The sequence below is a fragment of the Acomys minous genome (assembly GCF_964271855.1).
Source record: "Acomys minous genome assembly, chromosome: 1".
NCBI classification, from domain to species: domain Eukaryota; kingdom Metazoa; phylum Chordata; class Mammalia; order Rodentia; family Muridae; genus Acomys; species Acomys minous.
In genome coordinates, this window is record NC_140483.1 from 56,647,109 (window position 1) to 56,672,504 (window position 25,396).

General features: G+C 49.3%; 1 protein-coding gene and 1 long non-coding RNA gene across 15 annotated transcripts in view; one reads left to right on the top strand and one right to left on the bottom strand.

The window, feature by feature from the left end:
• PLEKHA6 (pleckstrin homology domain containing A6) overlaps positions 1–4,769 on the bottom strand; it is a 145,992-nt gene extending 141,223 nt beyond the window's left edge. For all 14 annotated transcript variants that reach the window (XM_084790530.1, XM_084790533.1, XM_084790525.1 and 11 more), the window contains exon 1: positions 4,636–4,769. In XM_084790530.1, coding sequence (XP_084646656.1) covers positions 4,636–4,718 — 83 coding nt within the window. In that variant the 5' untranslated portion in view covers positions 4,719–4,769. The remainder of the gene's footprint in view (positions 1–4,635) is intronic.
• On the top strand, positions 4,149–24,120 carry LOC311602557. The gene is made up of 7 exons (XR_014780782.1): positions 4,149–4,315; positions 4,400–4,473; positions 4,675–5,334; positions 6,462–6,531; positions 6,755–7,052; positions 16,791–16,940; positions 23,902–24,120. It is a non-coding gene; the product is annotated as an uncharacterized lncRNA (long non-coding RNA).
• The last annotated feature ends 1,276 nt before the right edge of the window (positions 24,121–25,396 follow it).

Below are 25,396 nucleotides of genomic sequence, written 5' to 3' on the forward strand. Positions count from 1 at the left end.
ACACAAATGATGCTGCTGTGAACTTCTGTGGGCACTGAGGAGGCATGTGGCCTTTTTGTCTTTTTCTCTCGACGACGACGTTGTTAATTTTTTTCTCCTGAGGTTGGATACCTGCTGCACTGGGAGACTTTCCAGCTGACTCACCCCTCGGTCAAGCAGAGAAGAAACAAAGTCACAGTTCTGGTGACCTCAGCACTCTGGAGCCACTGGGAGCTGAAGGAGATGGCCTTTAGCAGTGGGGTCTGGGGTCTGACTTTGGTGCTGGCTAGAAGCCAGAGAAGACCCGGGATGCGAAAGGCTTGAGGGAGTCAGCGTCCTTAGCCTCTTACCCTCCTGTCCTCTCACACAGTTGTTTCCCCCGCCCACCCCCAGACTTGCCCTCCATCTCCACCTCGCCTGGATGCTGTGGATAGCCCCATCAACAGGATAGCCACAGGCCTCAGCTCCTTCTGCATATCCCCCTACCAACCTCCCCTTGTCAGCCTGGCCCAGAACAAGGCGATGTGTGTGTGTGTGTGCGCGCGCGCGTGCACTCATGTATGCCTGGCCTTACTTAGCACAGATGGGGAAGCTAGACACAAGAGGGCTGGTGCCACTCCAAATCCAATCTCCAGGCAGAAATATTTCCTTCCTTCATTGGGATTTTCCGTGAGTGGCCACTCTAGTTTTAGGGGCTTCCCACCAACCTTGAGTCTCAGCCTGCCTCTCCTACACGCCCTACTCCACCCTACCACCACCTGCCCCCCCCCCATTTGGTTTTTCAAGGGTTTCTCTGTGCAGCTCTGGATGTCCTGAAACTCCCTCCATAGTCCAGGCTGGCCTACTCAGAGATCCGCCTGCTTCTGCCTCCTGAGTGCTCAGATTAAAGGCATGTGCCACTGCCACTGCATTCTCTACAGCCCTTAATTGAAAAAGTCAAAACCATCTACCCTACCCACAAGCAAACACATTCACCTGTCCTTTCACGCTTGTCTCTCTGCTGCAGCCTTCTCTCCTCTGAGGCTAACACTCGGCTCGGGCTAGCTCTCTACACTTGCCCATCTTTTACAGAGCCTCGTTCCGCTGAGTGGCCCCAGCCTGGACCGTGAACAGCACCTCGCCCCTCTTACTCCTGTCTGTGCTTCACACGGGCACAATTCCCCGTCACCTCCCCTCCAACTTCCTGTCTGCTCTCTCCTTCTCAGCCCAGCACCCCCTTCCAGAAGTTACGTCTCCTCCATTCTCCCTGCTTTGTGGGCTTCCTGCTCACCGGTCCCTATTATTCCGGTTTCTGTTCCCGGCCCCCTGAAACCGCTTTTCCACTAAGGACGCCCTCCCAGGTTCCTAAGCCCAGTAGCCACTTTCTAACCTTTGGTTCTTCGGCTTTTCTGCTCTGTTGACCACGGCTGGCCACTCCATGTCTTCTTACGCTCCCGCTGTCTTCTCCCCTCTCCAAGGCTGGTGCTGCTCACCTCCAACCCTCTTGGGCACATTCCCAAGCTGGCCCGTCTTTCTCTACTCTCTCCTCACATACCGATGCCTCCTGGCTATCCTCCTGTCCTCTCGCTCACACTTTTGGGGTGTTTGTTTGTTTGTTTGGAGACAGGGTTTCTCTGTGTAGCCTTGGCTGTCCTGGACTCACTTTGTAGACCAGGCTGGCCCCGAACTCACAGCAATCCACCTGCCTCAGCCTCCCGAGTGCTGGGACTAAAGGCGTGTGCCACCACGCCCGGCCTTGCTCACACATTTGGAGGTCCCGCCTCCGCAGGACAACTCCTTGGGGACCCTCTTCAGCCCAGGCTTCACTCGAATGGCAGGTGGTGTAGCCAGGTGATATAGGACCTGATAGATGACACACAGGGACCTCAAGTTCAGCATTTCACCACCGAACTTATTCCCGCCCCCAAGCTGGGCTCCCTCTCCTCCAGTCTTGATCTTCATCAACTCAAGCGAGACACTGAGATGCCCCTTCCCTTCCCTCCACTCGGCCATGGGGACACTCTGCAGCCTCCCCCTAGAGATGCCCCACTGCTCTCCCACCCACTTGCTAATCTCCATCCTCCCAGCCGCTGGAAACCTCAGACCTCCAGTTTCAACAGCAGCTTCCTAACAGTTCTATTTTGGAGTCCTCCACCTGTCTACCGGATGTGCACCCTATAACAACAAGCCCTAGGGGAAAGTCTCCTGTGGCTTTTCTATCTTTTTTTTTTTTTTTTAAAGATTTATTTATTATTCATACAGTATTCTGCCTGCAGGCCAGAAGAGGGCACCAGATCTCATTATAGATGGTTGTGAGCCACCATATGGTTGCTGAGAATTGAACTCAGTACCTTTGGAAGAGCAGACAGTGCTCTTAACCTCTGAGCCATCTCTGCCACCCCAGCTTTTCTGTCTTTTGCAGGATAGAGCCCCAACTCCTTATCTACCCTACCTGGCCCTTCCTCATGCGACCCACTCCTGCTTTTCTGTCTTCTGGTCTCTGCAAACCCCGCCCCCAAGCTTCCACTCCATCTCCACTGTGACCCAAGAGGGTTCCAGGTACCTTTGCCTCAAGCCCACCCTGCCGTCCTTACAAGGCCTCCTGCCGCCCAAAGCCCCCATACCCTTCCCTTCCCTTTCAGCATCAGTCCAGCCTTGGAATAGCTTCCCTGGTCCCCTCCAGTGTCTTAGTTCTCCTCCTGGTTCCCATAGTCAGCATCACACAAGTAAATGCCCCCCTCCCCCACCCCTCCACCCCACTCCCCGCCACCGGGGATAACACTGTGTTATTCTGCCCTTTCTCCCACCACCGCAAAGGTGAAGCATGTGGTCGGCTGTTTTTATGTGTGTGCTTTGGGAAAGAGTGAATACTCGATGAGAGGCTGTGGAATGGAAGGGAAGGTTAGGAAGGGATCCAGGAAGCAAACGCAGAGTCAACACATCAGGAGCTCTTGGGAATTCAGACCATCAAGGCCGGCTCTGCTCAGAGTAAGAATGGAGGGGGCAGGACTTCAGGAATCTGTTGTTGTTGTTGTTGTTGTTGTTGTTGTTGTTGTTGTCATTGTCATCGTCATCATCGTCATCATCATCGTTTGGAGACAGTCTTACTAGGTAACCTCAGTTGGCCAGGAAATCAGAGCTCTACTGGCCTCTGCCACCAGAGTGCTGTGACAGAAGGTGTGTGCCACCATGCCCAGGCCCGGATCAGTCTTTTCAGTAAGCTCCTTGGACGATTTCTTACTTCAGGTCTGTGTTTTTGAGGTAGGGGCTCACTATGTTGCCCCACTTGCTCTCAAATTCTTAGGTCAAGTGATGCCCTTCCTGAGCCTCCTGAGCAGCGAGGCACATGCCACACTTAACCTTGATGATTCTTTTTTTTTTTCTTGCTGTTTTTGTTTTGTTGTTTTCCAGACAGGGTTTCTCTGTGTAGCTCCGGCTGTCCTGGACTCACTTTGTAGACCAGGCTGGCCTTGAACACAGAGTGATCTGCCTGCCTCTGGCTCCCTGAGTGCTGGGATTAGAGGTGTGCGCCACCACACCAGCCTAACTTTAAAGATTCTTACAGATTTTGAAGGCTCAATCCCCTGAGGGAAGGGATTCTCATTTTAATCCTGGAGATGGTCTGTTACTTAGGATCCTAACCTCAGGCCAAGAGCTTTAGTGAAGTTACCGCTAAGACAATATAACCCAGCATCAATTATGATAAATTAGTGGTGATAATGATGGGAGAAAGCACAGCACAAGTGTGGAAACCGAAACTCCAAACAGCAACCATGGACGGGACAAGGCCCTGCTGAAGAGAAAGTGGCCTTAGGCTGTGCCATGGCTGGCAAGTGGTCCCATCTCTCCAGACCTTAGGTCCTGTGGAAACAGCTGGGCAGGGGCTGCGCCTAGGTTCCCTTCAGCTCTAATATTCTCTGAGTGACTGTCTTGAGGAAGAGGAAGCTTGTCAAGTAGGGGAGCAGTCCAAAACGCTGTGCTTTATACACTTGCTATATCATTGGGAGATTTTTTTTTTCCTGGCAAAAGATGACTGTAAGAGAAGCCAGCCAAAAAGGGGCCAAACAGGGCCACTTTGCTATAATGAAATTATGCCACAGCCATTTGGTTTATGAAATTAATAGAACGGTGCTAATTTATCACTGAGAGCAGCAAAGCCTCTCCCTAAAGAATGCTCCAAGCATCGGGCTTTTTCCTGCCTCCTGACTACAGACCCAGAGAAGCAGCAGACAGGGGGAGGAGCTGCGGTCCTAAGAACTGGAGTCTTGCAGCGAGCAGGTGGTAGAGGCAGGGGCTCCTAATACGTTGTCATTTTGCCCATGTCTGGAGGAAAGAAGTCGCCTGGCCGCCTTTCAGTGTAAGAGCTGGAAGAAATCCTTGCTGCGGGGTGCGGTGGTCAGGGTAAAGACTCAAGGCCGCCTCTCCCGCCCTGCCTCTCCAGCTCAGAGAAGGAAGCCTGTGAGCCTTCCTGGACTTTGACCCATTGAGGAAAAGGCGGGAGTCACATTCAAACAGGTATCTTGATAACTTAATTAGTCAGCCAACCTTCTCTCTCCGCCAACCCCACCCACCCACTCAGCCTGACCCCCAGCGCTACCACCTTTCAAGCCGGGCAACTTTAAAGAAAAAGTGGAAAGGGAGGGTAGGTGGGGGGAAGGAGAGATGAGCCATACATACTTGACGAAGAAGATTCTCCCGCCGCGGTCCACTCCGTAGGTCCATCGGCCTGGCAGGTCCAGCCAGTCGATCTCATCGGCCATCTCGGTGTCCCCGCAGCCCCTCTGGCTCTCCGCGCCCGCCCCCCGCGCCAGACTGGCGCCCCCACTTTCTGCGCCTCCTAGAGGCGGCGGTGGGGGAGGGGGTCCGGTGTGGTCCGGGCGCACCTCCCGATCCCCCGGCGGTGACTCCGGGCCTCCCTCGGAAGACGAGCTGGCCGCCAGCCGGGGACGGGCAGGCACTTAACCCTGGCGGGGCCCGGCCCCAGACACCTCTTGCCTCCTCTGCGCCTAGGAGCTCCTCTTCGGACCCGCTCCCGAAGTTCAGTGCCGAGCAATTAGCGTGGTGAGTAATTAGGAGGCTCCTGCTGCCGCGGCTGCTAACGGGCAGCGCCGGCCTCCGTCCGCTCCCGCCAGCCGGCGCGGCTGGGAGCGGCTCCCTCGGAGCCGGCAGGTTGCGCCGAGGTGCGCCCGGCTCGCCGCGCCGAGCCTTCACTTTAACTGCGGGGCCGGAGGCGGAGCCTGGCTACCGAGGACACTTCCCAGCCCCGGGATGCTCCCGTAGCCCAGCGAGGGCAAAGAAGCAGGCGCCGAGGGCGAGCCTCGAGTCACGCAAGGCGCAGAAAGGGGGAAGTGATAACTCTACTTCGGTCGGTGAGAGGTTAGTGCAGGAACAAAGGTCAAACGCGGGAAGGGTGGCGCGGCCGAGTGCCGCCCGGCATCTAGGAGGCCTTTCAAGTCAAGGTGCCAACCTAACTAGTCCAGCTAGTCCTCACCTTTTCTGACCGTCACCTTCTCCAAGAAGCCTGCCCTGACTGAGGAGGTTTCTCAGACTCCAGTCGCCTTTAGGTCCCTCCAACTCACTACACCTCCCCCCATGCTAACCATGAGCCAGAAAAGAAAAAGAAAAAGAAAGAAAGAAAGGCAGACAGTGAGAGTAAAGGGATATGCGTGTGTGAACCGAATGTAGGTTTCTTGCATTCCACGCTGAAAAACAAACAAACAAATAAACAAACAAAACAAAACCGTAGTGCCTCCGGGATCAAAGCCAGATTCCATGCAGCTTTTCAGCCTACTCAAGACCTGCTCCAGGGGCTCAAGACGCAAGGGAGAAGTAATTAGACACTGGGAGAAATATCTGTCGTTAAAGGAGGACATGTGTGGAATGACAGGTGGCAGGTGTCTGTGAAGCAGACACCATGGTCTAAGAGATTTGATCCTCATTCCCTTCAGGTAGCTCCTACTGTCTCTTCAGCGCCGCCACTTCCTCCAAGCGACCGTAGAGGACTCCATCCACCCTAAGTGTATATGGCCACTCTAAGTATGCGTCTTATAAATACGCTATAGTAGTTCTCAATACAGTGCAGTGAAATGACTGGGTTAATCATCTGTCTCCCTAAACCTGGCTGTTTACGGCCCTTGGCTGGAGCTAGCTGCTTAAACACTGTTCCGGTCCTAGTTGGGGGGCTACTTTTAATTCCAATCATAACCCTGTGCTTTTGAATGGAATTTCCACAGTAAATAGAACAGCTAAAGCAACAGTAAATTTGTCTGGTGGAGATCTTTTTTGGAAAACAGACTAAGCAGGGATCCTTCCGGTCTCTGAGTTCCTGTGACCCAGGAGAACCAGCCAATAGCTGGTGAGCTTCAAAAATATTTCTGGGGCTACCTGGGCCTATCCTCTTGTCTTAAATTTAGGACACTGAGGCAGAGAGGAGAGGGCTGCTGGTGGTCCCCGATGGAGGCGGTGGCCAAGAAGGGTCCATTGTATCATTCTGCCTCCAACAGGGGAAAGGAACTCTGCCAGCATTCGCAGACCGACTCTGACTGCCAGGGTTACACCGAGTCCATTTTCCAGGTGAATAAAGAAGCACAAACCAAGCCAGGCGTGGTGGTGCACGCCTTTAATCCCAGCACTCAGGAGGCAGAGGCAGGCGGATCGCTGTGAGTTCGAGGCCAGCCTGGTCTACAAAGCAAGTCCAGGACAGCTAAGGCTAACACAGAGAGACCCAGTCTGGCGGGGGGGGGGGGGGGAGCACAAACCAGCAAGATCCAAAGATCCAACTCTTTTACCTCCTTAGACCCTGTACACGTCTAGCAGAACAAGCTACATTGGGTGGTAAACTGGGCCACATCTAAGAAGAAGGCAGAACGTGGATGCCCCTTAGTTCCTGAGTTGGGGCAGGTGGAAGCCAGGGAGCAGACTTCTTCCTGGGCCTTGTGAAACACCTGTGAGACTCGTCCTGTTGATAAAGCACAACCGCCCGCCCAGCCCGCGATATCCAAGCATCTAAACGGCCAGGATCGCTGCCAAGATGCTTTAAGGGAAAATACCAGCGACCAGCAACCAGCACACTCCCTGTCCAACCTGAGCAACCAGTAAGGGCAGCTGCCTGGGCTGCACGTGGGTGGAAATGAAAATGGGGACAAAATGAGACCTATCCGAAACGCGTGGAGCCCCACTGCCTTCTCTGAGGAGAGGGGCCTCGGGAGCTGGCCTCCTCTTAAGGTTGTCGGCCCCATCCCCGCGCGCTTGTGTGTGTGTGTGTGTGTGTGTGTGTGTGTGTGAGAGAGAGAGAGAGAGAGAGAGAGAGAGAGAGAGAGAGAGAGAGAGAGAACAAAGTGATCCTGTGCAGAGGCCAGAAGAGGAACTTAGACGTCCCGCTTTATCATCACTTCTGCCTTACTCCCTTGGGACAGGATCTTTCACTGAGCAGGTTCTCTCACTGACCCTGGGGGCTGGGCAGATGGCAAGAAAACCCCAGTAATCTACCTCCTACCACAGTGCGGGAGTACAGGTGTGCACCCCGCCACACCAGGCTTTTACGTAGGTGCTAGATGTTTGGACCCTGGTCCTTAACATTTGCACAGCGAATGTGCTTACATGCTGAGCCGTGTCCCCATTCCCAAATAGTGTCTTGTTTAGTTTCTAATCTAACCCCAGCTCCTAGGAACATTTCATTAGATAGGAAAAATAGGGTTAGGGACTGGAGAGATGGCTCAGAGGTTAAGCACACTGGATGTTCTTCCTGAGGACCTGAGTTCAATTCCTGGCAACCACCTGGTGGCTCACAACCATCTATTGCCCTCTTCTGGTGTGCAGGCGTACATGCCAGCAGAGCACTGTATAGATAATACATAAATAAATCTTTTTTTTTTTTTAAAGAAAGAAAAGGACAGTGGCTAGTAGTTCAATTTTTTTTCTTTTTTTAACTTGTCTGAAATGAAACACTCAGTGCCCTTAACCTCTGAGCCATCTCTCCAGCCCCCAAAAGCCTTTTTCCTAACTGTAGTGTGTTGTCAGTAACATTACTTATTTTGCAGTGCTGGAAAATGGAACTCAGATCCTTGTACATTCTGTAAGTGCTCTGCCTCTGAGCCGCATCCCCAGTCTAGAATCTAGTTATTTATCAATTACGGTTAATCTTGAAATATCAGAAGAAGGAGGGAAGGCTAGTATGTTAAGGAGAAAACTGTACATGCTTTGCTAATGGAGTCAGAAGTTTAACTGTGTTTCCTCAGCGCGTCTTATCTCTTTAGAAGGTAATAAAGCCCTGAGTGGCAGTACATACCTTTAAGCCCAGCACTCAGGAGGTAGAGACAAAATGATCTCTGAGTTTGAGGCCAGTCTTCTCTATATAGCAAGATCCAGGCCAGCTAGGGCTACACGGTGGGACTTTGCCTCAAGAGAAAACAAAACGAGGCTCCGTGGTGAGGGCACTTGGCGATAAGCATGTTGACCCGAGTTTAGTCTCCAAGGAGGAGAAAAGCAACTCCTACAAGTTGTCCTTTGACCTCCACACGGAGGCTGTGGTAGACACACACACACACACACACACAAACACACACACTTTAAAAACTTTGGGCTAGCCGGGCAGTGGTGGTGCACACCTTTAATCCCAGCACTTGGGAGGCAGACGCAGGCAGATCACTGTGAGTTCAAGGCTAGCCTGGTCTACAAAGCTAGCCCAGAACAGTCAAGGCTACACAGAGAAACCCTGTCTCAAAAAAACAAAAAACAGAACAAAACAAAAAAACTCAACAACTTTGGGCTAAGCTGGGTGGTGGTGGTGCACTCCTTTAATCCCAGCACTCTGGAGAAGGAGGCAGGTACATCTCTGTGAGTTCAAGGCCAGCCTGGTCTACAAAGTGAGTCCAGGACAGCCAGGGCTACACAGGGAACCTTGGGCAGGTGGGGGGTGGGGGGGTGGGGATCGTGTGAGTTTCCTTTTGACCCCTGCCCTTCCTCCACATTCATCCCCATGTATTCCTCAGGCTATCCACCTACCTCAGCTCCTTGGCGGGGAGAGAGGCTAGCCACAGACCTCCCCTTCTCCAGCTCAAATGCTAGAACCAGAGAGAGTTTCTGAGTTTAGACCAAAGCAGTGAGACACTATACATAAGGATGCCAGAATTGGGCTGGAGAGATGGCTCAGAGGTTAAGAGCACTGCCTGCCCTTCCAAAGGTCCTGAATTCAGTTCCCAGCAACCACATGGTGGCTCACAACCATCTACAGTGAAATCTGGTGCCCTCTTCTGGCCAGCATGCCTGCAGGCAGAACACCGTATACATAATAAATGTTTAAAAAACAACAACAACAACAAAAAAGGATGCCAGAATCCCCACAAAGAAGTTGGCAAGGGCTATATTGGTACTTCTGGGACAGTCAGGGGATAGCCAGCTAGAAAGTGAACCAACACAGGACAAGTGGAGCTGCTGGGGAAGAAGCCTGGTCTTCAAGGCCTCTATATGTCCAGATCCCAGCTGACCAGAAGACTACTGGTGGAATTTCCAGATGGCTACCATTCCCATGGCTACTTATTTCAGCTAGTTTTAGTTGAGTTTTTGTCCCTAACAAGTGAAAAAGTCACAGACAATACAAAAGTTAAAAAAAAAAAAAGACAAAAAGCAAAAACAAAACAAAACAAAACAAAACAGAAACATTGTTTCTTTTATGTGCTATGAAGGCATATTTTCCTGTGACTTGAGGATGGACCCTCTTTCAAGAAAGCTACAGTGTTAGCTCAATACTCAGAGCGACCAACCTGTCTAAAGTCCATGCTGTCCCCCATGAAGGCCACTGGGGAACTTGGGGGAAGCACCCCAGAGCTGTGAGGGTTCCATGAGAGCTGGGACCTCAGCTCTACCATCTAAACATGCGACCAGATTCTCCTATGTGCAGAAAGATTGTAAAACACTGCCTAGCTCTTTAAAAGAATGGCTATGTTTTACTGAGTCCTGGTGTTTATATCGGCCATGCTTACCTCACGCAAGGTGGCCTGCTTAAATAAAATTGTGCTTCCTAAATTAAGGGCTTGAAAAGCAGAAAGTTTGTGGGGTTGGCTCAGTGGTTAAAAGAGCTTGCTGCTCATTCATGAGGACCTAAGTTCAGCTCGCAAGCCTCATATACTAGTTATGTTCACAGATAGTAATCTGGTGCCGGGCGTGGCAGCTCACGCCTTTAATCCCAGCACTCAGGAGGCAGAGGCAGGCAGATCAATGTGAGTTCGAGGCCAGCCTGGTCTACAAAGGGGGTTGAGGACAGCCAGGGCTACACAGAGAAACCCTGTCTCAAAAAAAAAGTTTGTTTTTATTGTTGCTGTTTGGTTTTTTTGAGACAAGGTTTCTCTGTGTGATCTTGGCTGTCCTAGACTCTCTTTGTAGACCAGGCTAGCCTCAAACTCACCTGCCTCTGCTTTCCAAGTGCTGGAATTACAGGTGTACGCCACCATGCCTGGCTTGAGAAAAGTTTTTATTAATACGTATACAGTAATATATATTCTGGCATATATATGTTGTGACATCACATCCAGAAGATGTAGATTCTGAGGTTTCCCTGCAGCCTGGTTTGTTTCGTAGAGATTTACTGATTTACTGAGTCCTTCTGCAGGCCGGGTACTGTTCTCTATCAGGAGACTCAGGAATAAAACAGAATGCCTCTGCTTTCATGAAGATCACATTCAGTGAGTGTATAGACTCAGAGGACGTTAGGCATATGGAGAAAAGGAGAGAAAGGCAGCAGGAGAGCAGCAGCTATTGCTGTCCCTGCTGGCTGTGTTTTACTTAGGGTTCTCAGGAAAGAATGACCCTAAACAAAAGCAAGGAGAGCAAGCCTTCGGGAAGCAGGCTCTAAGCAGAGGAAACAGGAAGCAGAGAGGGCATCCTGGCTGTGTTTGATGAGCATTGAGGAGGCCGGTGTGGCTGGAGGAAGGTAAATTAGGGCAAGGGTGGGAAATAAGGATAGAGGGGGCGCTGGCACTGGGTGTCCTGCACAGGGTTTCCTTTGTACCCCTGCTGTCCTGGAATTCACTCTGTGGACCAGGCTGGCCTCGAACTCAGAGAGATCAGCCTGCCTCTGCCTCCGAGTGCTGGGATTAAAGGCGTGCGCCGCCACAGCTGGCTGTACGCAGGGGCTCATGCTAGCTGCTGTTTGGAATCGGCTAGACACTGCCTCCCATGATGAAACTACTGCAACAACGCAAGCATGCTCTGATGGCTTGGTTCCGGTGTTAGGGGTGGGAGGCAGTAAGAAATGGTCAGATCCTGAGAATCTTTTGAAGGTAGATGTGACGGGATTAACTGATAGACTATATAATTAGGCTGAGTGAGTGAAAGAGTCAGGATAGCTTCAAGGTTCCTGGCCTGAGTCACTAGGAGGAGTAACTACTGACTGTGAGGGAGGAGGGCTGTGAGGACAGCAGGGGTGTCTGAAAGAGTGAGAAAAGAACTCTAATACTAAGGATGTAAAGTGCTATCTTCAAGGTACCCTAATGGAGAGCCAGTGAATACGGGAGACCCCAGTCTCTTGGGAACAGAGAAATGCACCCTGAACTTGCAGTGACTGGAAGGCACCACAAGGCTGTCTGTGGTCACCAAGGGGATGACCATGATACGGAGAAGGCAGAGAGCAAGGGCTGAACCAGGCTTTCCAACATTTAGAGACCAAGTTAATGAGAAGGACGCTGTGAGGGAGACTGCTGCGTACCAAAGGGGGAAGTAGGAGGGCAGGAAAGCAGTGCACAGGGAGCGTGCCTTTTGAGTGTTCACATCACTCAGGAGCAATGGTGAGGCAGGCAGCCGTAGGCACAGACAAAGGGGAAGGAAAAGAAAGCACCAGTCTGAGTATGGTGGACGCCTGTAATGCTAGCAATGGGGAGGCTGAGACAGAAGGATTACTGAGAGTTCAATGCTAGCCCAGCCTGGCACACATAGGGAGACTCCCATGTAAAAAAAAAAAAAAGACCCAAGTATGGTGGCACATGCCTTTAATTTAAGCTCCAAGCACTTGGAGCAGAGGCAGGAGGATCTCTGTGAGTTTAAGGCTATCCTCATCTATAGAGCAAGTTCCAGAACTACATAGGTCTTGTCTCGGAAAAGAAAAAAGAAAAGAAACCAGGTGGGGGAGGGGAGCTGTGTCAGAAGGGCAGATAAGATGGCCGAGAAGGTAATGTGCTTGCTGCCAGGCCTGAGTCTGATGCTGAGACCCACGTTGTGAAAGGAGAGAATTGATTTCCATCAGTTGTTCTTTGATCTTCGCATTCATGCCTGCGCTGTAGCAAGCAAGTAAACACATTCACACACACACACACACACACACACACACACACACACACACACACTTAATAGGTAAATAAATAAATAAATAGGCTGTGGGTTCCTTTTCTTTTCCTTTTTTTTTTATGCCAGAAAAAAAAAATAATACTTGTGTGCAAGGCACCTGCATTCTAGAAGGACTGAGGTTAGGGTGGGTTCTGCCTGAACAGGAAGCAACTTGTACGCCCACACCGCTGTGAGGGTGGAGAGCCAGCCCAGGCTATTGTTAAGAGAGTCTGAGAAGGAGCCCAGGCAGATGATGGTTTTGGCTAATGAGCGCTTGCTCACCGGAGAGAAGCGCATCCAGAATGTGCTTCCTTCAGCTCCCTTTCTCCAAGCCTCAGTGCTGGCTCCTCCTGGGAACGCTGCCAGTCCAAGAGGGATGGCTGATTTTTCCTGCCAGAACGTTGTCCTGGAGCAGAAAGCTGTCACTGGTGACCCCAGAAGGGAAGGGGTGGACTGACATGGTGGAGGCAAGGGATGAAAGCCCACAGTCACCCCGATGGTCCGCGAGTCTCTTCTTGGCTCTTAGGTTCTTTCCTGGCCTATTTCAATGTCTGTCCTGGATTTTTTTCTTTCTTTCTTTTTTCTTTTTCTTTTCTCTCTCTCTCTCTCTCTCTCTCTCTCTCTCTCTCTCTCTCTCTCTCTCTCTCTTCTATAGAAAATAGCAGCTGGTGTTGATCGTGTCATTTTCTTGGAACTAACACAACACTTGGGTTAAGCTTAGTTTAGTTCAATCGGCTCAGAAGGCACCTAGCTATGTTTTTAAAAAAAAATGGTTTGGTTTTAGGCAGTCATCTTCTTCCCTGCCCATCTCTGTCCCCACCCCTCGGTCACTCCACTGAGCTCCCCTGGCCTTGGCTCTGATCTCAGCCTTCTCCTCTCTGCCTGTCTCCTCTGTCTGTGATTGCAGAACTGCTCTGAAGAAATTATGCGTCGCCGAGCTGATCTCCGCTCTTTGACACACATCTCTACTCCTGTCAACCACCTACACCTGAGGCCCTTTTTGACCTGAGCTCCAACCTGACCAGGAAAGCAAACTCAGACATCCTCTTTCTGATCCCAGTGTGGATGCTCTAACACCCACACCCTTTCCTCTGTCCTGTCTTCCTGTGGAGCCTTAGTGTCTTGAATTTGCTCCGAACCCATCAACTAAAGCCTGTTTCATGCTATGCTTCATCCAGCAACAATGGCCAGCTGGTCGCTGCATCCCTTCAAAGGCCACTGTCCACGTCCTCAGCTGTATCCACACTTGAGCGCTGGGTTATGAATCAATCTACCGACGTTTCTGCTCCTGTGCCCAGGAAACTATCGTGCCAAGCCACTGGGGGATTTAAGACAAATTGAGGCTCCTATAAATGTGCACTCTGGAGTCTTCCACACACTTCCTGCTATGTCTCCAGTCACTCTCGGCAGCCGGCCCCCGCCAACCCGAGGAAATGAAGACAATCAGGAAGAAGTCATCTGGCCAGCACTGCCTAGCTCCAGCCCCACCCCCACCCTCCAGTCAGTCTTACCTGTCTCATCCCGCCCACCCACAGCTAAATGCCCTACGAGTTCCCATCTGACAAGAGCCCTTCTCTGGCCAGCTTCTCGGAAGGAAATCCTACTCCGTCTTCAGTCTCCTTTCCTCAGGCCCCTTCACGCATTTCTTTTCCTCAAGCCTATAACTAAACTAAAGACTTCTACCATTAAAAAAAAAAAAAAAAAGTAGGTGCTGGAGAGCTGGCTCAGAGGTTAAGAGCACTGTCTGCTCTTCTAGAGGTCCTGAGTTTAATTCCCAACAACCATAATGAGATCTGGTGCCCTCTTCTGACAGGCAGGCACACATGCAGACAGAACATTGTATACATAATACATATATAAATAAATCTTTAAAAAAAAAAAAAAAGGAACACAGCAAAACCTGAGCCCATCCCACCCTACGCTGCCATTTCATTCAGCCTGTCTCTTCACTTCCATTTTCTTCTAGAAGGGATTCAGGCACTTGAGGTATCGTTTCTTTGTCCCCAGTTATTCATAATCCGAGGGACAACTCTGACGCAGGTGACAGCTCTGCCCTCAGGCCTCTGTGCGGTCCATGCTTCCCTGGCCATCCTGCCGCCTGCTGTTCCCTGACTGCCTGTACGTAGTGGCTCCCAAAGCCTGGAGAGGCCATGTCCATTTCTCTCTCATCGCTTATTCTCCTTCCAAATGTAGCCCAGGAGGGCAGCCTCTCTGCTTGCCTCCCATCCTCCTGTTTGTCACTGTCACAGCCTTCGCCACTACCTGTCCCCTCGCTATACTGAACTGAACTCCCTATGAGTCCCCCAAGCTGGCCTCAAACTCAGGATCCTCCTGCCTCAGCCTCCAAGAGCTGGGACTAAGATATTGTTGCTGTCACGCCCAGCTCACCTACTCCTTCTTAATCCTTTGGGTAGCTGATTCTACTTAATGTCCTAAGGTTGGGGTGTCCATCTCAGGCCCTTTTCTCTACTCAACTGACGTGGTCTTCTGTGGGCATTGCACTTCCGGCTTCCACATTTCCATCTGAATCAATCTCTCCCTTGGGCTTTGCACATGGACGGTCCTTCTCCACGGTACATTCCATAGTATCTCAAACTTTGTGGCCACACTAGAACATTTGATTTTCACCTCCAAATCTGGTACCCCTCAGTCTCCCCTGTGTCTGAGTAAGGCACCCCACTCCATTGTTGGACCCCAAAACCTAGCAGTAGAATGACCAACCGCCCCAGTTTGTCTTCTATAGTGCTGGTTTAGCCTTGAAAAATCTACCCAGGAAATTTCTCAATCTCAGGCCAAGACGATAGTTGGTCCTCCTGCGTAGGATTCTGGATTCCTTTCTGCTTGCCTGGGTTTTGTTTCAGGAAAGGTCTATTTTCCTTAGGTTGTTGTGGAATTCCTTTTGTCACTGAAGATGACATTGGATTTTTTTTTTTACCTTTATTGAGTGTGCAGCACACCTGGAATCAGATCGCTCCTTCTTCCATGTGGGGTACCAGGGATCGAACTCAGGTCGTCAGGCTGGACAGCAAGTGCCGTTTCTTGCTAAGCCACCTCCTCAGCCTGGTCTCGAACTTCTGATCCCCCTGCCTCTAGGTCCTGAGTGCTGGGACTATAGGCGTGCACCACCTTGACCAGCATATATGGTGCTGGGGATCTACGCTAGGCAAGCACTACCGAGTCAGCTGTGCCCCCAGCTCCCACTTCCTCTCTGCTCCTCACATGTGCTATCCTCGGGCTCTGCCTCCAGCCGGCCCCTCTTTCCACCTCCACTGCTCCCTGGTCCAGCCCCTCCCAGGTCCTGCCAATCCCTTCCCCAACTCTCTTCTTCTTCTGGTCCCCACTGCATTTGTATGTGACAGCTAAACACACACCCCCACACACACACACACACCCATCAGAGGTAGCTCATCACCTATACTTAAAATAAATGTGGTTTATTTGCCTGACCACTGTCATTTCATCCTCTCAACCTTCAACCTCCCCTGTTCCCCTTGTGACTCCCTCCCTCCCTCATTCTGGAGGCCTCACCAAGCTATAGCACCTAGAGGCTGCATGCCCCCAGTGTCTCTCTCCACCACGTGTCCTGTCCTATCTCTCCTGTCACGCCCCATTGACTGAATGCTCTTGGGTTGTTTTTTGTTTTTTTTTTTTTAATTAAATCTCTACCACTTATGATATAAGCTCCTTGAGAGCAGAAACCTTGGCAGTCTTCTTCAAATCTGTGTTTCTTGCACTTGGCCCAGAGCCTCACACGCTGTAAGTGCTCAGTAAATATTTGCTGAGTAAATGAATGCACAGCATGTGGACCAGAACCTGTCCCTGTGCTCATAAACGGTAGCAAGTGAGAGCTCAGTGCTGGGCTCACCTTTGTAACTAAGGTAACTAAGATGGTAGAGCGTTTTGTTTGTTGTTTGTTTTAGAGTTTAAGACCTGGTGATAAATAGATGCATAAATTAACTTTAAAAAACTATTCCCGGGCTGGAGAGTTGGCTTAGGGGTTAAGAGCACTGACTGCTCCTCCGGAGGTCCTGAGTTCAATTTCCAGCAACCACATGGTGGCTCACAACCATCTATACCGTGATCTAATGCCCTCTTCTGGCCTGCAGGTGTACATACAGGCAGAGCAGGATATACATAATAATAAATAAATCTTTTTTTAAAAATTATTCCCAGCTGGGTATGGTGGCACCCAGGAGGCAGAGGCAGGAGGAGTGCTGTGAGTTTGAGGCCAGCCTGGTCTACTAAGTGAGTCTAGGACAGCCAAGGTTACACAGAGAAACCCTGTCTTGGAAAAAAGAAAAGAAAAGAAAAGAAAAGATTCCCTATGTAGACCAGGCTGCCCTTGTATACAGAGATCCAACTGCTTCTGCCTCTCAAGTGCTGGGTGCTGCCACCATGTCCAGCCTATAAGTCAATCTTTTCCACTAAATATGGGTTGTAGTTGTGGATATGCTGCGTAAGAAACATCATGTTCATTTCCTTGACTAACTATGACCTGCCGTAAATCCCTCTCTCAGCAAGCAGCGGCTTCCATGTCAGTCGTTTTTGGGCCTCTCACTCCAAGCCCTAGAGCCATGAGGAGATCCAGGCTGACTAGTCTCCTCTGGCTCTGGCCCTGCCAAAGGCCAGCTGCTTCCCGGACAAGCATGGACTTCAGCAAATGAGAGGTAAGAAAGGATGGCAGATTTGGGAGGAACAGATGCCTCCACGGTCTCACAGGTCCCTTTCAATCCCCTTTACCATTATAGCTCAAGAGCAAACTCCAGCCCTGGTCTCTGAGTGGGACCGTCCCTCCCTTCAGCCCTTCCACTCTTTATTCCCCTGAGACTAAGCTACAGATCTCCCTCGGGTGGCCCGGCTCACTCCTCCCGAAACTGCTCAGCTGCCCATGTCAACCAGAAATCTTACATCTACCCCCACCAGAACTCCTTCTCAATAGCCCCGTCCACGGCCCTCCTTGTCACCAAGCGTTAGAAATCGTTTGTGACTTCGTTCTCTAGCAGGCCGCTGAATCCTGCCAACAATGTAGCTCTGACTCACGCTTTTGTCTAACCATCTCATTGTCTAAGCTCTTAGTTCATTCCTATGCTCAAAGGAGAACATTCCATTTTATCTTTCTATTCACATGGTTCCTCAGTCCAGTCAGTCCCTCTGTCAAATGACCATCCCAAAAGAACCATTCTGACCATGACTTGTCAATTTATGTACTTTGACACAGACCCAATTTCTTTTTTTGGGGAGGTGGGGGTTGGTTGGTTGGTTAGGTTTTTTGTTGTTGTTTTGTTTTGTTTTCAAGACAGGGTTTTTTCTACGTAGCCTTTGCTGTCCTGGACTCCCTTTGTAGACTAGGCTGGACTCAAACTCACAGAGATCTGCCTGCCTCTGCCTCCCAGAGTGCTGGGATTAAAGACATGCGCCACTACTTTTAACTGTCTCATCACCCCCAATACTCATCTGCTCAACAGTACTTATTTCAAAGTCCAAACATTATTCTATCTACTCCAAAAAGAAGAAATAAACATTCACTGTTAGAGAGAGAAACAGACAGACAGACAGACACAAAGAGACAGAGAGAGAGAGAGAGAGAGAGAGAGAGAGAGAGAGAGAGAGAGAGAGAAATGGGAGTCAAAGCCATGGACTCTGGACCCAAGCTGGATTTCTTACTGCTCTGCCTTTCTCCAGCTGTATAACGTGAGTGGTTGAATGGTTAACACTCGTCTCTCAGCTAGGAGATATGTCTATTTATCACACAATAAACATGCTATATCAGTATTTGATATTACATACCAAATACAGTATTAAAAACTTTTCATATAATTCAAAGCCACCCTGGTTTACAGAGAAACTTCCAAGACATCCGGGACTACACTGAGAAACCCTATCTCAAAAAACAAAACAAAACAACAAAACAAAACAAAAAGAGCTTTTCATATACTCACTTAACCCTTCCAGCTACTCTAGGGGATATTATTCAAATGTTACAGAGGCCTCTTACGACTAAAGTAGTTTACTCAGGGTACACAGCTGCTGCTGTGGGAAGCTGGGGCTCAAACCTCTATTTTCCCTTAACCAATGTCAAGTTCTCTCAATATTGAAAGAGCCATAGGAAGGAAACCAGAGAGAACTATCTCTCCAGCTTGCTCTTGGTGAAGACTAGAGAAAAATACAGAATCACGAGACAATGAAAATAGGGCCTCCAGCTTGGTGGTGCACACCTGGGATTTGAACACTCGGGAAGTGGAGGCAGCAGGACTAGAAGTTCAAAGCCAGCCTCAAGAGTCTGACATGTTGTCTCAGAAATAAAAACCAGGGCCAGCTCAATCACTCAGTAAAGGCCCTTGCCACTAAACCAAGTACCAGACCCTTGATTCCAGGACCCATGAGGTGGAAGGAGAGAACCAACTTCTGAGGGTCATCCTCTGACCACAAGAACACTGTGGAAGGCTTGCACGCACACATCCACATGTGTGTGCACGCACGGACACACATATACAATGTAAAACAACAACAACCAAAACCTCAGACATAAAACGATATGAAGTACAAAGTCAAAGAAGATGATTGGCCAGTGTGCAACTTCATTTTAAAAAATTATAGGAGGGATGGGAACAGTGGCGCACGCCTTTAATCCCAGCACTCAGGAGGCAGAGGCAGGCGGATCTCTGTGAGTTCGAGGCCAGCCTGGTCTAGAAAGCAAGTCCAGGACAGCCAGGCTACACAGAGAAACCTGTCTTAAAAACCAAAACAAGCGTGGTGCACACCTTTAATCCCAGCACTCGGGAGGCAGAGGCAGGCAGATCACTGTGAGTTCGAGGCCAGCCTGGTCTACAAAGTGAGTCTAGGACAGCCAAGGCTACACAGAGAAACCCTGTCTCAGAAAACTAAAAAACAAACAAACAAACAAAAAACAAGCCGGTCATGATAGGGCACAACTTTAATTCCAGCACTGGGGAGGCAGAGGAAGGGATCTGTGAGTTCAAAGCCAGCCTGGTCTACAAAGGGAGTCCAGGACAGCCAGGACTGCAGGAGAAACCCTATCTTGAAAAACTAAAAAAACAAAAACGTGTGTGTTATGGGGGGGGGGGGCGGTTTATACATAAGTGAAGATGCTCTTGGAAGTCAGAGGCATCATAGCCCCTGGAGCTGCAGCTGTGAATCACTAATGTGATGTGCAGAGAACAGACACAGGTCAATCAGCAAGTGCTTTACCCGTGCTGTCCTAGACTCACTTTGTAGACCAGGCTGGCTTTGAACTCACAGCAATCTGCCTGCCTCTGCCTCCCAAGTGCTGGGATTAAAGGCGGGTGCCACTACCGACCAGCCTGCTTTACATACTCTTAACTTTGAAACCATCTCTGGAACCCACTGAATGCTTTTTTTTTTTTTTTAAGATTTATTTATTCATTATTATGTCTACAGTGCTCTGCCTGCATGTACACCTATAGGCCAGAAGAGGGCATCAGATCACATTATAGATGGTTGTGAGCCACCATGTGGTTGCTGGGAACTGAATTCAGGACCTCTGGAAGAGCAGGCGGCGCTCTTAACCACTGAGCCATCTTTCCAGCCCCTGTATGCTTTTTCTAAAACTGCATTTAAGCTGGGTGGTGGTGACGCACGCCTTTAATTCTAGCACTCGGGAGGCAGAGGCAGGTGGATCACTGTGAGTTCGAGGCCAGCCTGGTCTACAAAGCGAGTCCAGGATAGCCAAGGCTACACAGAGAGCCCCTGTCTCGAAAACAAAAAACAAAAACAAAAACAAACCAAAACAAAACCTGCATTTAAACCTGGTGTCTTTCTTTGGGTTTTATTGCCGTGACGAGACACCATGATCATGGCTGCTCTTATAAAGGCAAACATTTCATTGGAGCTGGCAACTCCCCAGACACAGGAGAGTCACCATCCTGATCGTGAAGTCAAGTCGAGCAGAATGTGAGGGGAGCACAGGGTAATACTGCAGGAAGTTGCCTGGGTCACTGCAGGTATAGGGAAATCATATGCAAACACACAAGTGATCGGGGACACGGAACGAAAGGACACACAGTATACTATCTCATCTAGATTTGACTTTGGCCCGTTTGGGCCAACACTAAGCCACCAAAAACCCAAGCCTAAGTCTGGCTGGCCTTGGCTGTGTTTGCCACAGCGGGTAAAAACAATCAAATGGCTCATGAGTATTTTTCCTCCTTCCAGGTCAGTCATGTGTACAACTCTCTTATCAGACCTACAGATTGTCCATGTGAGAACAACAGGGCATTCTCCCCCACTCCCCTGGGAACCACTGCCCCGTGCATGCAATGCATACAGCAGGCAAGGACTAGCTGGGGAAACCAGAACACAAGCCCACAGGCCTCACACCAGCGTCTGAGCCCCCTTACTCATTTATTGTGTTTAGTAGGAAGAATGGGTTCATTTGTTTTTGTTCAAATATAAATTCTGTCTCTGATAAGGGCCAACTCCACTTCCGGGTAGTCACCACAAGAAGGTGGAGTCAGGCTCGAATAGATTGGGGTGGGGTGGGGGTGGGGGGCTGAGCAAGGAACCTTCCAAGGAATCAACTCAGTAACCGCAGGAGCCATCAGACACTCGGACCTGGTGAGTCGGCGCCATCTAGTGGATCCAATTGAGCACTGCTGGAGATTTAAAATCAATGCTCTAATCCTCCTGTGATTCTCCTGTACATTGTATTAATTCTGGAAAAGAAAGCTCCTCCCCCCCCCACTGATTTCTTCATGTTTAATCTTATAAATTAGAAGGAACCCTATTAGTGACAGTTACATTAATTGATGTGGTGTCCCCAGCCACATTGGATGTTATAATTACACTCTACAAATTAGTTGACTTTACTGTAGCTTTTCTCTGAGGACCTGTAAGTTCTGTCTAGTTCCACCCACAGGTGTGGACTATTTGACTCTGATCAGACATTGCTGTGCTGACTAAGCTGCAGTAAGAACTGGGTGGGAGGTGGCTCTGAGACAGTTACCACATTCAGCACAGTTTTTAACTAGCAGGTCCAGGTACCGTTCTGGGCTCCAGCTCACAGCTCACTGCTCTCAAGAAGTTTGCGGATGGGTGGTAACTAAAAATGTTAACTAGAAGAGGTCAGAGAGACCTGCCATTTTAATTGGTAATATGAGCCGGGGTATGGAATAAGTAAGGCCATCAGGTGTCTCTTAAAGGTGATATTTGAGAGCCCAAGAGGGAGTAGTTTTCTCCTGATAAAGGGTGTGTGTGTGTGTGTGTGTGTGTGTGTGTGATGTTGTTTTGATTTTTTTTTTTTAAAGACAGGTTACTCAGTAATCCTGACTGACTTCAATAATCTCCCTGCCACAGCCTCCCCATGCTGTGACAATAGAGCCACCAGGTCTGGCTATTGAAATTTGTTTAAAACAAAACCAGGGTTTGAAGAGATGGCTCAGAGGTTAAGAGCACTGTCTGCTCTGCTCTTCCAGAGGTCCTGAGTTCAATTCCCAGCAACCACATGGTGGTTCACAACCATCTATAATGAGATCTGGTGCCCACTTCTGGCGTGCAGTTGTACATGCAGATACAATGTTGTATACATATAAATAAATAAATTAATTAAAAATAAATAAAACAAAACCAGAACTGGCAAGGTATGGTAACACATGCCTTTAATAATGAAATTGGAGGGCAGAGGCAGGTGGACCCCTATGAGTTCGAGGCCAGCCTGGTTTACAAAGCAAGTCCAGGATAGCCAGGGCTGCACAGAGAAACCCTGTCTCAAAAAAAAAAACAACAACCAACAACAAAAACAAAAATAAAGGTGGAGAAATGGCTTGTGGGTTAAGAGAACTGGGTTTTTCCGAAAGGATAAGGACCTAGGTTCAGTTCTCAGCTCCCACTGGGTGGTTAACAATCATCTGTAACTCCAGTTCCGGGGGATCTGACATCCTCTTCTGGCCTCCTCAGGCGCTGCACACACAATGTTCACAGACATATGTACAGACAAGATACCTCTATACATAAATACATTTTTAAAAACTCTTTAAAAATTATAGGAGCCAGCCTGATTGGGTATGATAGTGTACACTTTTAATTCCAGCACTCAGGAGGCAAAGGCATGTGATCTCTGAATTTGAGGCCAACATGGTCTACATAGTGAGTCCCAGGACAACCCAGGTTACATAGTGAGATTCTGTCTTTAAAAAAAAAAAAAAAAAAATCTGGCCTCAGCCAGACTGGGGGTCTATAAAGCAAATTCCAGACTCTATCTTGTTTTGTTTGTTTGTTTGTTTTTTAAGATTTATTTTTTAAACAGTATTCTGCCCACATGTGTCCCTGCATGCCAGGAGAGGGCACCAGATCTCATTATGGATGGTTGTGAGCAACTATGTGGTTGCTGGGAATTGAACTCAGGACCTTTGAAAGAGCAGACAGTGCTCTTAACCTCTGAGCCATCCCTCCAAGCCCCCCCCCCCACCGGACTGTATCTTTTAAAAATGTTTTTTTATCTTTTTTGTAACAATTTTTTTAAGTGTCTGTGTTCGTGTTTGCCTGTACCTGTGTACTACATTACATGCAGCACCACGGAGGCCATATGAGGGAACCAGAAAGACTAGAGTTACAGATTGTATTCAGCTGCCATAAAAGATGCTGAGAATCAAACCTGAAACTTCCCCCCAGCCCCCCAACTCCTCACTACCACCCCCCACTACCACCAACCCCGTGTAGCCCTGGCTCTCTTGAAACCCTAGATCAAGCTCCAGGTTGGCCTTGAACTCACAGTGATCCGCCTGCCTCTACCTCTGGAGTGCTGGCATTAAAGACGTGCACCTCCACCGCCCAGCTGAAGCCAGCACTCTTAACCTCTGAACCATGCCTCCAGTCTGGCCCTAAAGAAAGGAAAGCTTTTTAGAACCTATGTCCCTGTGAGTCTTTAAAAAAACGCTCCTGGGGGGTGGGGGCTGGAGAGATGACTCAGAGGTTAAGAGCACTGACTGCTCCTCCAGAAATCCTGAGTTCAATTCCCAGCAACCACATGGTGGTTCACAGCCATCTATAATGTGATATGATGCCCTCTTCTGGCCTGCAGATGTACACGCAGGCAGAGCACTGTACACAAAATAATACATCTTTAAAAAGCCGGGCAGTGGTGGCACCCGCCTTTAATCCCAGCACTTGGGAGGCAGAGGCAAGTGGATTGTTGTGAGTTCGAGGTCAGCCTGGTCTACAAAGCGAGTCCAGGACAGCCAAGGCTAACACTGAGAGACCCTGCCTTGAAGGAGAATTAAAAAAAAAAAAATTCTGGGTCTCCTTGGACTTTTGCCTTGAGATCCAATGAATGTCTGGGCTCCACTGAGAAAGCAGCAGCAATCTGCTGTCACTTCTTTAATCCTCAGCATATTTGGGGCCCATCTGAAGGTCAATCAGGCCTCGGAGTACCAAAATCTAGAAAATATTGTCAAGCATGGTAGCTTAGTGTCCTGCTGAGGTTTTTGGGTTTTGTTGTTGGTTTTTGTCAACTTGACATGTTAGAGTCATCCAGGAAGAACGTCAACTGGGGAAAATGCCCCTCCACAGCCTGGAGGGAGGCCTGTGGGTCATCTTCTCGATTGCTGGTATATTTGTTTATGGCACATTTATTTGTTCTGTTTTAATTCTTAGGTCCTGGGTAGAATTAAGCAAGAAAACTGAGCAGGCCATGCTCAGTCGTGAGTTTCCTTCAGCGGCCTGTTTCAGTTCCCGCCCCAGCGTCCCTCGGTGATGGACAGTGATGTGTGCAACAAAACACTCACAGAAAACAAAAGAAATACAACTTTAAGGCGATGTTTTTGTTTTGTTTTGTCTTTTTGTTTTTTCGAGACAGGGTTCCTCTGTGTAGCCTTGGCCATCCTGGACTCACTTTGTAGACCAGGCTGGCCTCAAACTCACAGAGATCCACCTGCCTCTGCCTCCCAAGTGCTGGGATTAAAGGCATGTGCCACCATGCCTGGCCTTAAGGCGATTTTTAAAAATGCGCTGGTAGCAGACCCAAGTTTGGTTCCCAGTACCCATGCTGGGCTGCGCAAACCACTTGTAACTCCAGCTGCAGAGATTCTGACACCTCAGGACTCTGGGAACACGTGTATTCACGTGGACACATATACACAATATTTAAAAATTAACAAAAACACCGGGCGGTGGTGGCACACGTTTAAGGCCAGCCTTGTCTACAAAGTGAATTCCAGGACAGCTAAGGCTACACAGAAAAACCGTCTCAAAACACACACACACACACACACACACACACACACACAGGACCTAGATCCCTAGTCAGACTGTATCCAATGGACAGCTCATTCTCCACATGTGTGTGTGGGGGGGGGGAAGGGTGCAGGAGACTGGCTCTGACAACTCTGGTTGCCCTCCCTTTGATCACTGCCCCTTAGGGGAGAGAACAAAGGAAGGGGAACAAAGAACCGAGGAAGGGGAAGCAGGTTATCCAGATGAGACTTGATAGGCTGTGGTCAGATGGTTGGGAAGAATAGAACGGAAAAGGGAGGGAGGGTGGGAACAGGAAGATAAAAGCAAGAGGATTATAATCAGAATGTATGATGAATACATCATCATCATCATAATAATAGTGTTTATAAAATAAATAACAAAAACAGTGTTTCTGGTGTTACACGTGCCAGCAGAACCTGTCAGCCGGAAGCAGCATAGGCCTTGTCAAATCCTCAAGGTAAACAGGGCTAGGAAAGAGTCATGTGGTTTTCATCCTGTATTGTAGACCCAACAGTTGTGCCGCCGTGTGTACTGACCGATGACTGACATAACCATTAGTCTCACTGAGCAAACCCAGGAGAGTAATAGTGGAGTCTCAAAAGGTCACATACAATTCAACTAACTTCACACATGCCTGCTACACAAACATAAGGACCTGAGTTCAGAACCCACATGAAAATCAGGTACCATGACAAGTGACATAACCCGAGCTGTGGGGACAGGACGCTGGGGCACAGACGTGGGGAGTCACTAAAGCATAAAAGCTAAGCAGCCTCACCAGCTGGGCGTGGAGGGGCAGAGGCAGGTGGATTTCCATGAGTTTGAGGCCAGCCTAATCTACAAAGTGAGTCCAAGACAGCCAGGACTACATAAGGAAACCCCGTCTTAAAAAAGA